The following is a 12,636-nucleotide window of genomic DNA, read 5'->3' on the forward strand; positions in this document are numbered from 1 at the left end:
TGTTTGTATTGCTTCTCTTCCGTACAAGTTTTGTTTCTGCCTACGTATTCCTTACCAGAGGGACAGACTCATGCGGTGTTCAGGTTTCTGGTCAGGTTCTATACAAAGCAGTGCAAGTTCTGAGATAAGATAGTTGTGATCCACGTCATTTCCAAAGAACTGCGTAAAACAATGAATGGAAAAAAATTTGAGGTTTTCATGACAATGCTGTTACAGACAACATTTTTAGCCAGTAAATGTCATCCACCTCTGCACCAAAATACAATCCAGGCAGCTCACGGAGGGCCTTTCAACCACAAAAAATGTTAATATGCTTTAAAAGTGTCTTGAGGCTTTGTCATTTATGATCTTCATAGCTCATATGTTCATGAAACTGACTCCTCCCTGATTTGGCAATAATTCAGTATTGTTGCTTTACAAAATATTTTACTATTCACTGTTGTTAGGAGGGGAAGAAACATAGAACAGTAAACACTTTTTGACAGTGTATTTTTCATATTAAATCCCTTTTGTTTGCTTATCCCCCTCCCGCCACCAGTCTGCAAAATTGTAGTTCACGAGAAGCACTGCATGTCTACACAGGCTCTGTTGGGCAAAACTGAGCTTCCCCGGTATTCTGAGTTGACTAGCTGTGAACTGGAAGACTTTTGACAGCTTATTAGTCCAGGGCTTGTTGTGGTTTAAACCCAGCTGGCAACTAAGCACAACCCAGCCGCTCGCTCGCTCTCCCCTTGGTGGGGTGGGAGAGAGAATCGGAAGGGTAAGTGAGAAAACTTGTGGGTTGAGATAAAGACAGTTTAATAGGTAAAGCAAAAGCCGTGCACACAAGCAAAGCAAAACAAGGAATTCATTCCCTACTTTCCATCAGCAGGCAGGTGTTCAGCTGTCTCCAGGAAAGCAGGGCTCCATCACGCGTACTGGTTACGCCATCACTCCGAATGTGTCCCCCCCCCTTCCCTCTTCTTTCCCCAGCTTTATATGCTGAGCATGTCATACTGTATGGGATATCCCTTCGGTCAGTTGGGGTCAGCTGGCCCAGCCGTGTCCCCTCCCAACTTCTTGTGCACCCCCAGCCTGCTCGCTGGTGGGGTGGGGTGAGAAGCAGAAAAGGCCTTGACTCTGTGTAAGCACTGCTCAGCAGGAACGGAAACATCCCTGTGTTATTAACACTATTTTCAGCACAAAGCCAAAACGTAGCCCCATACTAACTACTGTGAAGAAAATTAACTCTACCCCAGCCAAAACCAGCCCAGGGCTGCACTGCGCTACTGAAGTTGTATGACTTCTTGTTCAATGGCTTGCCTTCAGCAAACTCGGAATGCAAGCAAAACAAGCTCAGATGTGTCTGTTCAGCCCAATGCGCGTAGATCCACAGCCACCGAGAGTGGGAATTACACGGCATTTAGACTATTAAAGTCCAAAGTCACAACCCTGGAAATCCCCCTGAGCTGTCACCTAGTTTCAGGAGCCAGCTCTATTCTGTATATTATTATTTTACTTCAACCCCGTATGCTTATGACTTGGTTTGAGCAAGGTCCAAAACATGTTCCTTCACCCGAACCACTGGAAGGCTTGATTTAGCAGGTGTTTTAGGACATGGCTAACAGGTAGTGACATGAACTACTACTGCCCCTTGTTCCTTCCTCCCTGCCTTACAAAAGCTTAGAACATACTCAATTCTCTTCTCTTGTTGGGAAGGTTGAAACCTGTATTTCCTACCTCCCAACAGACTGCTCGGAGGGCAGGATGATGAGGGTGGATAGATTCCACCCTCCCTATTAATAATAAATAATAGCTGAGATTCTTTAACATTATGATTGCTGTTCTACTGCTTTGGTTTGTTGTCATGAGAAAGGAAGGGTTCCACCATTTACTTCAGGAACTATGATGTATTTCGTAATAGTCAATTGACAGATAAAATCCAGAAGCAGATTATAAATGGTATCAGCATTAGATTCCTGGTTCTACAAGAACAAAGCTTTTAAATTGCAGTTTTAAATGTGTGACTTTTGATGTGGCTGCACAGAACACAGCATAGCGAGGCTGAGATCACTGCAGTTCTTTGCATCACCTTAAGGAAAAAAATAAAGCTATTACAGCGTGATTGTTGTTGTTTTAGACCCCTTGACAAGCATTAATTCTATAGAAGTAATTTGTTTTACATGAAACTAGCAAATTCTAGTCTATTCACAGGTAAATTCTAAAATGCAGCTACTTTGAAAAATGAAGACCCTACTCAGTTCAGTTTTAGGTCCCATCTGGATGAGGGTATGGAAGCTGGGACTCACACAAAGACGCATTGCCCTCAGTCCAATGTCAAGTAAAAAAAGGAGTCCTTACTATTTGTCTCAATGCCTACTGAAAAGAGGAAACTCTTTGTAAACACCTTTTATTGACAATGTTTTGCAAACACCTTAGTTCACAAGTACTGTGCAGAAGCTTCATCCTTTGTAAAACAAAATATATTTGTCACAAATTACAAAGTTTGTGGATTAACACAAAGTGCCTGTCTGCACAGATCTGTAACTATTTTCCCCTGAAGCATAAGCAAAATGAGTATTTTTGTATAAAAATTCACAGAAGCAGTAGAAAACTATTTTTCGGCTCTGTGTCTCTTACTGTTGGTTTCAACACAAAGTGAAGACACTTGGGCATTCTTCAATAGTATAGTCAGTCTTCGTATTACATCTACTGTTTGGTCTCTGTTTCCATCTGAGTTTCTTGAGATTCTTCAGCTTCTGAAAGTTTTTCATCATCTAAAATTCAGTATTACTGTTAGTCAAACATGCTTGGTTATATTTACAGACGAAATTGCAGAGCTGTGTCCCACTTAAATTTTACATTGATTTACAATCCCATTTTACATTGATTGCCTTAAATGTGTAGTTGAGTATCTCATTATACAAAATGCTATGTTCAAACAACAACAAAAAAAAAGTCCTTCAAAGTTTTTAAGGCTGTTATCTGTAACAGCTATTACAGGAAACGTGGGGTAAATCCTATAGTATCAATTCAAGCAAACAGTACCGGATTGCTTCAAATTACATGCCTTCTCTTTGCCTATTAATGGTTTATTTCAAACTGAAGCTGTACCTTCCACTAAAATGTTACTTCCTTCACAACATTCTAGAAGCTGAAAGGTAATCTGTACGTTCATGTGAAAATGTATTTTAGAGACTAATACTTAAGCAAGTGTTAGTAACACATAATAACAATAACTGTCTGCTAAAGTGCACCTAGGATTAACAGTTCATTCTGCTTAAGAAGATCTAGGCGGTCTTAGAGAATGAAAGTCTGTGCTTACAGCCATCTATGTATGTTAATCAGGTCATGCTCAAAGGCTATACCAATTATTCCATCTTAGAAAGACACAGCACAAAATATTGAAAACAATATTATCCATACTAGAGCGTGAAAAGTAAGTGCTGATTTGAAAATACTAAGTATTTGTATGACAAATTCCTGAATTTAGCTCTTACGTACAACAGTTTTCATCCCTGCTGTATTACAGACTCACTGTCTGAGTAGGTAAGTCATTTAGCTTTCCTGTATACCAATTTCTTTTTAGATATCTTTTTATCTATCTTTTTAGATATCATGGTATCTCAAACGATACCATGATGGCAGTGCCGTGTTCAAAACTGCTGAAACAGCAATTATACAAATAAATTTGGAGACTATGCACAAGAATACTTTTCTGTAAGAAATACTTTTTCTGTTTTAAAAAAAACAACCTCAAATTGCTGTTCTCCGTTCCCACATTTTGAAGAAGTCTGTTGCCTACAGATTAATCTGAAGCTAGTCAGGAAATGGCATGGTGACTAGCTTGTAGAAGAAAAAAATTCTGAGCAGTCTCAGGCTCTGGCCTACTACTGGGAAAAAAAATGCTGCCGATGCAGGAGGTCACCAAGCTCAATTGCACATAGCTAGCCCACTGCTGGAAGCTGTGATTCCTTTTGATCCACTGAAACCCAGCCCAGTTATATGTATTACCTAAGAATACCACTTACTTTCCAGGGTTTGCTGAAGCTCATGGATGGTGCTCAGCAGAACATGAAACTGCTTTCTTCTCAGCTCCAACTGGAACAATAAAATATATATTTTAAGAAACAGGGAACGCATACAGCCAAACAACCCATAGCAGGTTCTCCATTAATTATGTTCCTAAAATTCTCTATGAAAAACCTACCTTATCTTCAACATTTTCTTTAATGTGAGAAAGATGTTGAAGTTCTTTTCCCAAAGCTTCTAGCTGCCTGAAAAGAAATTGTCATAGTTTTTTTAAAAAGTTCAGTAAAATTAATGAAAAATAGATTTGAACTAAGTGCAGGAAAAAGAACCATTAAATAAACAGCATAGGTAAACAAAGCACAACAAATGAAATTACATGAGAGTTAAGGCCACTTCACATAAATGTTTAACTATTACATCATAAACTTGTACGTTTTTTTTAGTAAATCCTTTTATAGGAAACAAGGCCTCCAAGCTGAAATACAGTTGTACACTGGGCATTTTGACTGTAACGATGCAGTCCTGCCACAAACACGTTATTTACCTGACCATACAGTGAAAGTTAAAGTGGGTTACATTAAACACCCATGGCATTTTCATAGGCTTCGCTACTTCACAGATTTCTTTATGTTGACATGAGCAGATTAAATAAAAACATAGTATCAGCAGGGAAAACATACTTGGTAAACCTACATACCGAACATACAAACACAACAATTCCCGGACACAACAGTTGACAAAACACATAGTCAAGTACCTTATCTCTGACAATGGCCGGACCAGAGAGAGCAGTGGATAACATGCAGACTTTACAGTAGGCATATGTAAAATAATCCACATTTTTGATGGAACTACATGATATAGCTTATGCCTCAGCACACAGAATTTAACACTGTGATCCATATAAATACTTATTTTCTTCTCAAATGCCAGTTTTTATTTTAATTGATGGCCTCTGGCATTAAGATATAAAGGAAACATGCAACATCTATAATCTTCATTATCATTCATATCCTTTTGAAATAAATCATCTTTCAACACCTCTTTGGGATCTTTCTGCAAGCATTTAAGTGTTTCCTGTTCTCACCTGGACTCACCATGGATGACCACGATCCTTTTTGAGGTAGGGCAAAGAATAACAGGTACCACAATGTACACTAGCTTTCAAATGAGGCTGGAACATCAACTCTTACACTCAAACCTCCAGTTCGACTCTTCTGCTTTTCCTCTAATGCCTACCATAATTTACGCTCCATGTAATGAGAAGAGTCTGTTTCTTTAAAGGTGAAGTGGATTGAGGCTGCCCATCCTGATTAATTAGCAGGCAGAGCCATATAGGGGTCAGCAAGGGAATAAAAGGGTTTTTTCTAAAGCACTGACAGCTGCCGCAACTAGTCTGGGCAGGGAACCACAAAAAGGCTTCCAGTCCTAAGTAACTCACAATGGCTGGGAAAAAGGTCTGTTTTAGTGCTACCTGAGGGTGTTGCCTTTTTTTGAGCCAGTATGCTTGAGGGGAATGCCTGAAAGATGGTTGGGTGTGACATTATCCCTTCCTATAATGGAAACAGGCTCGCAGCTTATAGGCTCATATGATTTTGCTACTATTTGGTTTCTCGTTTCTGAAAGACTTCTAGCTGGCCAAATCTTGCTGTTTATACTGTGCTGTCAGGTATAAGCAGGCTGTTAGAAGACATGCAATTTTTTTCTAGCAACATCCAAGCTACATCTGCAGTTTTACTTCTTTTTCTTTCTGCTCCAGAGAATCTTTGCCTAGCCTTCTCATTTTTGTATCTCCTTTTCTAAGACTCAGTGTCGTTTCTTGGTCCTCTTAACAGCTTTTCTGGTACTGCATCTAATTACACTGTGGGCACTGCCATTTAGTAGTTCAGCTCCTGTCACTTCCTGAATTGGCTCCTGTGCATTACTTCTGACTAAGCTGATAACACCTTCTCTTCTTTTGTGCTGTATGACTAGTTCTTCCAAGAAACAGTCCCTTAAAAGCGTAACAAAAGTATTTTTCTGAACTTTGTCCTATTGTGCCATATGACCTGCAAAAGCTATAAATGTAACTCTGGCAATAAACCATGACATTTCTCCTCACAAGAAGTTTTCTCAAGTGTTTTTAGTGATTAAGAGTTCCGCGGAAAGCATGACACTGTTAGTAAGGCTTCCTCCATTCTGATTTAAGGTGGTCCTTCTTGGTTCATAGCACGATTTCCTGTATACTTTCCTCAAACTAGAGAGAAAGGAAGCCTTGTAATTCAAACATTGGATGAAAACTTCATTTAGTTCCTATATTTAAAGTCTATTCACTTGGAGAGGTCAGTTAAAGCTAAAATACCTATGAACCAAGCTCCCTTTAAAAATGTTCCATTCTGTTACTATGTCCTACTTCCCCATCTGTAAAATGGGGGATCATACTCTGCTACAGTTCAACTCTGTGTCTTTGACTACAAATATGAAGGACTAAGGACAAAAGGGCATACACTGTAGCCATTCTTCCAGTGGATGAACACACTGGTATTTCTAACTGTAATATACTTTTCTAAGAAGATGGTAAAATTAAGTTTAAGAAAACACAGAACGCCAAATTTACTAGCTGTAACTTACCACCATTTTTACCTTTGCTCAAGTAACTTATGCTTGGATGTGTTAATCAAAATTAGAACTACCCCTCCAAACCTAAACAACCTGGCATCCTCTAAGTACTATCATTTAGTTGTTGCCATTCTTAACCAATTGACTTATCTGGAAACCTTCACTTTTGATTAATTCTTTATTATGAAGCCTCACTTGATAAACAGCACATGCTGACTAATGAGGTAAGAACTAGTCAAGCCTCATGAGAATTGCCTGTAATAATCAAAGTTGTGGTAATGAAATCAAGGCACAGAAAAACAACAATACAAGAAAGAAACGTGTGAAATATTCTCAGCGGCTTATAGCTATAAAAATCCTACTATTAGGGTAATAATATAATAAAAAAATCTTCCTTTTGCTATAAAAGGCCATGGAATTGGAAAAGACAGCCTCCCTCTGGAATTTTACTGAAAGTGGGCAACAGGATAGGTGCAAGCTGTGCTTAAATGAAAACGGTAACCCCACACTACATCTTTAATCAGGTTAAGAAGAATGAACTCATAGATGCCATGAGTCCTGGAATGTTTCTGTGAATAGTTAAAAAGATTATGTCCCCACAGCTGCCCAAAACGACCCAAAAGCACAGATAGTGATCCAAATCCAACGACGACACAAGCGATACTGTAAGTTACATGCAAGACGAGTTGGACGACAGGTAGGTCTAACCTGCATGCCAGGGCAGGTTATATTGTGGTACACAACATAGTAATTTATAACCGGGCATGCAGGAACAACTACTACAAGGAAAACATAAAAAAACCCCTAAGAGCTTTCTCCTGCTTTCTCTCATTCCACCTTGCTTGCTTGTGTGTTATGTATTTTGTGTTGTGTGACTACTGAATCCCTTGCTGGCGCACTTTACAGCACTTCACTATCTCTCTTTTCCCTGGTAAAATGACATTAGATGTGCATTTATATCCGAGTTCACTTATTCACCTTAACAACGGAAAAAATTCAAATACAAAATGATTAGAAATGCTTCTGAACCCATACAGATGGAGACTAATTAAAGAAAGCTGATAAGGGTACAATTTTAAAATGAAACAGAAGTTTTTTCTTGTGTCGAAATAAATTATATAAAACTGAGGAAAGGTCAAACTGAAACTAAGGAAATGTCAAATCTGGCAACTTCTAGCTTACTGGCTTATTAGAATTTAATGCAGAGTCATACTTACTTCAACGTTTCATGTCTGTCTGGATGGTGTTGTATGACTTTGGCCAATGCATCATATTCTGAAAGAAATTTAAATAGTTAGTCTAAATAATTTTGAAAGTATAGACTCAAGAACCGAAAATCAGGTACCACATAATGCTACAATTCTCTCCCCTTCTTGAAAAACTGTTTTAACATTTTTCAAATTTGTATATAACACTTTACATATATATGGATATTTGCAGGTACTTTTTTATATAAAAATGTATATAATTTATACCATGCTGTAACATTTCAAAGGAGATGACTACATCAAAAGAGATTTTAAATAAACTTCAGATGTGATTGTAGGCCATTATCTACTCACTCAAACTTACCCAGTGCTAGTGATGCATAAAGGATGAGGCCAGAATACATGACCTTTAGATAGCTCTGCATTGCTGCACACTTGGTCATTTGTATATGATTCATAAGCACTGGTTTTAGATACAATCTAATGTATATGTACAGAAAACGGTGCTGATAAGATGTTATGCATAACCATTTAACATTTTTAGAAAAAAGTATAAAATGCTGCATGAGAAACAACAGGATTTTTTTTTTTTAAACTGTATTACATGTTAAGAACATACTTATGGTTATATAGGCAACTAACATAGCCATTTCCTGATAGGAAGATTGTACATACGCCAACTACGTCATTCACACGGAAAAATCTGTGCTGCAGGCTGAACAGAAGATATCAAAAAGCAAACACTTCAGACCTATGTTTGTGAAGATGTAAGAACTCTACGTTCCTACTGGTTAAGGTTCTTTTAATTTCCAGTTGAGCCTAAAATTACCCATAAAACTGATCAAACAGTTGTATTTAAAACTTTCATCTGTTATACTTTTAAACATTTTCTTTTTTGCATTCCATTTATAAAGAAAAAACAAATTCTTGCTTCTCCTCAATTGCTAATCTTTTGATAAGCCAGTATTACAGGGAAATGCTTTACATTTCAATTTAAATTATCAGCACATACTTTTAAGAGTAGGGAAAAAAATATACCTCTCGTAATAGGTGTTCAGTAAGCACACATACAGAGTTGTCGGGTGTGTAACCGGCACCACTGTCTCTCTTGTATGCTAAGACATTACCTTCCCTTAAGAGCTGAAGGAATACACTTGCATGATCTTCAGTGCTGGGTGTAAGTCTATTCAACCCTTCTCTTGCCGTTAATAATGTGCTTCAGTTCTTCTCAGGTCACCCAAATTGTGATAGGATGCTTTTGGGGTTTTTCTTTGGCCTGAAAACATCTCTCTGAACTACTGTTTCAGGTTTTCCTGATGTTGCATGTCATTGAGATCTACTGGTTCAATCTTGCCGACCTCATCCAGCAAAAACTTTCAGTAGTGGGTGCGGAACCCACCAGACTAAATATAGGATTCACGATGCCAGCATATTCCTTTGCACTTTCAAAAATTTGGAATCTATTTTCCAATACAATGTATTTTAAAAGGTAACAAAATAATGAAACTGACCAGCATAAATACAGATATTGCTCCTTACCCTGCCGATTTTTTCGAATCCTTTTTGCTTGCAGGATTTGTTTTTTGCATTCAGAAATCTTCTCATGTGCTGCAGTTATACTATTTTCTTAAAAAAAAAAAAAAAAAGAGATATAGAGTTATATTGAAATCAAACAACATATGTAAACAAGCCATTCTGCTAAATTATAAAAAGATAAAGAGCCGTTTGCGACATGGTGGCCTGCAAGCTCCATCAGCTTCAAAACTACATACACTTCAGTGGGTTAAAAAAGCTTTTATTTGTATGTATTTCATATACTGATAAGATGCTTACAGCATATATATGAGTGCTACCTATTAAGGAAAAAAAACCCCAAGCACCAAACCACTCATCATATGTATATATTGTGTTCACCAGAACCAGCTCAAGCTTGTTCATAAAGGAGAAATTGTCAGACAGAAACCAGTAATATTTTCTCATCTTTACCTATATCCTTGTAGATTTTTTCATAATTTTCCATTTCTCTCAGGTTCATATCATACACCAGAAGAGTTTTTCCCATTGAAAATTCACACTGTGATAAAGTACTCAGCATTCGTTGGTACTGGCTGTAACTGAAAACAGACAAGATCTTTATTCCTAAGGAGCATTAAAATACCCCCTACCTTTACAAAACAAAGCCTCATATAGCATAAGGAACAGGTAAATAACAATTATTAAAGAAATAGAGTATTTCAAAGAGACAATGTATAATTTTTTGAAAGCGCAGTTAGAAATATTGCACCCATTAATTCTACCATCGTGTCCTTAAAGGTGCGAAGTAAGCATTAAAGCAATGGGCAGACTGATCCAGGGCTTGTAAACTTCCCACCTAAGGCTGGCTCTGTGACCACCAAGATTCGTATTTTAATACTGCAGCGCTTCTCTGTACACGCAATGGTTGTATTGTGTCCTCCGGGAATTTATACCCTGTACTAGTAAGGACCCCACAGCAGAGCACCACGTTGTCGCTCATCCCTTACTAGCTTAGCCTGTTTTTTTTAAAAAAAAAAAACAAAAACGCAGCAGCAGAAATACCAGCAGTACTACCCTTCCCTAACAGAACAAATGCAGAACTGCCAACTAAAATATTCGAGGCATGATCCTGTTATAATAGCAGGACTCCCAGACGGATCACGCAGCAGCACAACAATCCTGAGGGGATTCGAGCGGCGCTGGCAGATTTCATGCTGCAGCCTGCAGCCTTCAGTGATTTCTGACCCGTCTCTAGTCCCCATCTCCTAGCGCAGCGCTTGGCGTTTGTACTGGAAACACCACAGGGCCATACTGAAAAGCAGATGTGTACATTTTAACACGGATCTTTTCAAGCCCGGTTTGCCATTGAAACACGAGCTAATCAGTTCCAAGACTAAAAAAAAAAAAAAAAAAAAAAAAAGCAGAAAACAAATACCCTTCCTCTTGAGATCCGGAATTACACCACTTAATGAAACTCTTCACCAACAGATTGATCCGCCTGTCGTCACCAGCACCATCGCCATCGATCAGGAGTCGCTTGCGGATAACTTCGTCTGAGGGAAAAACCCCGTTTAATGCCTCACGCTATGGCAGCCGCATCCCAGAGCGAGCGCGGGGCTGGCCCCGGCCCTTCAGGGAACGCTTCCCGGGGCTCCAGCGGGAGGATCGGTCAAAGGAGAGGCGGCCCAGGGCCCCGGGCCGGAGCGCGGGGCTGAGGGACCCTGGGGCCCGGGCGGACAGGCCCGGGGGCGGGGGGCGCCCGAGGCCCGGGCGTGCCCCGCCATGAAGGGCCCGGCAGCGGGGCTGCGATGGAGGCCCGTCGGCGGGGTGAGAGGCGGGGGCCGGGCGCGGGCGGCCGGCGGGGGCAGGCCGGAGGCCGAGGCGCCGGGAGCTCTTCCCCGGAGGGAGGGCGGCCGCGGCCGTGCGGCGCGGGGCAGCCGGCGGGCGACGCCGCGGCGGGCGGGAGGCGAGGCGGGCGCGGCGCTGAGGGGAGCCGAGCCGAGCCGAGCCGAGCCGAGCCGAGCGGGCCGGGCAGGGGTCGGGGCGGCGGGCGCGGGGCGGGAGGGAGGGAGGAAGGAGGGAGGGAGGGAGGTCTCACCGTCGGTCACGGCCCCCATGGCGGCGAGTGCCGGAGCCGGCGGGGCGGCGGCAGCAGCGAGTGAGGTCAGCTTCCCACAATGCAGCCGGCGAGAGCGGCGGCCATGGAGGGGGAGGCGGCGGCGGCGGCTGGGGCCTGAGCCGGCTGGCGGCGGACGCGCGGCCCGGCGGCGGCGGCGGCGGGGAGGGCCGGCGGGCGAGGCCTGCGCCCCGCGTGGAACCGGCCCCCTGGCGAGGGGCGGCCCCGCCAGGTGAGGGGCCGACGGGGGAGGGAAGCGGCGGTCCCCGCGCCCGCAGCCAGGCTCCACCTCCCCGCCCCCGCCACCGCGCCCCCGGCCCCGCCGCCCCCCGCCCGGGCCGCCCCGCCATGCCCCCGGCACATGCTCCCTCGCCCTCGACGCGCCGGCGCGGCGGGGAGGCCGCCGGGCCGGGGTGCGCCTCGGCCGCCCTCCCGCCACGCTCCTGCCTCGGAGCGTCCTCCCGGGGCCGCCGCCGCCGCCGCCGCCGCCATCGCCCGTGGCGGCCTCGGCTTCCCCGCGCGGGGCTCCGGCGCGGCCTCGGCCCTGCGGGGGCGGCGCGGGGGAGCAGGTGGAGGGCCCGGCCTGGCGCCCAGCGGCGAGGCCAGGCCGGCCGGCCACGTCCCGCCGGTCCCTGCGGCTGGAGGGAGCGGGAGCGGGAGCACCGGCCCCGCGGTGCCTGCTCCCCGGCGAGGGCGCGGAGGCCGTGCCCGTGGCGCAGGTGTGAGGGAGGCGGCCTGGCCTGCTCTGGGCCGCCCTTGGGCTCGGCCCCGCTCCGTGCTGCGAAGACAAGCGGCGCGGCCCCGGGGGTGCGAAATCGTTCTGCTGATACTTTTTGTGGGGGGTTTGGCTATCGCAAGCGGATAGGAGCAGAAGTTGTGTCTTCCTACCCTGGAAAAATAAGCTGGCACTGGGAGAAAAGGCTAGAGGGGTCTGGAGAAAAGAGACGTTACGGTGTTAGCAATGCCAAGTGTTGCGGTTCAGGCTTTTGGTCCACCGACTTTGACACTTGGGCAGTGCTAAAACTGGCACGTACTGCAGTACGTGTCACGGTGCGTGAGGCCTAGGTCCAGAGCCTGACACCCCCGTGTTCCCTCTTCATTTGGTTCTGGGACTTGTTCCGCTCAGCGCTTTGCATTGACAATTTTAGGGTGGTGGAGAAAATCAGGGTAAGAAAAGAACAAAGCGAA

At 43.5% G+C, this 12,636-nt stretch overlaps 1 protein-coding gene across 2 annotated transcripts; it reads right to left on the minus strand.

Moving 5' to 3' along the window:
* Nucleotides 1-2,598: 2,598 nt before the first annotated feature.
* THOC7 (THO complex subunit 7) lies at nucleotides 2,599-11,457 on the minus strand. Of its 2 annotated transcripts, none has more exons than XM_075714354.1 (8): nucleotides 11,431-11,457; nucleotides 10,768-10,885; nucleotides 9,804-9,925; nucleotides 9,357-9,443; nucleotides 7,827-7,884; nucleotides 4,190-4,256; nucleotides 4,011-4,080; nucleotides 2,599-2,756 (listed from the first exon to the last, which is right to left on the minus strand). In XM_075714354.1, exons 1-8 carry the CDS (start codon nucleotides 11,447-11,449, stop codon nucleotides 2,689-2,691), a joined length of 609 nt encoding a protein of 202 aa, XP_075570469.1. In that variant the 5' UTR covers nucleotides 11,450-11,457; the 3' UTR covers nucleotides 2,599-2,688. The 2 variants fall into 2 exon arrangements, with proteins under 2 accessions (XP_075570469.1, XP_075570468.1); XM_075714353.1 differs by having other exon boundaries at nucleotides 9,804-9,931.
* Between the last annotated feature and the right edge of the window lie 1,179 nt (nucleotides 11,458-12,636).

This window comes from Pelecanus crispus, chromosome 7 (assembly GCF_030463565.1).
Source record: "Pelecanus crispus isolate bPelCri1 chromosome 7, bPelCri1.pri, whole genome shotgun sequence".
Taxonomy (NCBI): Eukaryota; Metazoa; Chordata; class Aves; order Pelecaniformes; family Pelecanidae; genus Pelecanus; species Pelecanus crispus.

What these genes read in the sequence shown, in the direction of transcription:
- THOC7 (XM_075714353.1), bottom strand. An exon ending in GATTCGAAAAAATCGGCAGG is followed by an intron (nt 7,885 to 9,356) that starts GTAAGGAGCAAT and finishes AATTTCTTTCAG; the next exon opens with AATATGATGCATTGGCCAAA. An exon ending in GACAGACATGAAACGTTGAA is followed by an intron (nt 4,257 to 7,826) that starts GTAAGTATGACT and finishes ATTTCTTTTCAG; the next exon opens with GCAGCTAGAAGCTTTGGGAA.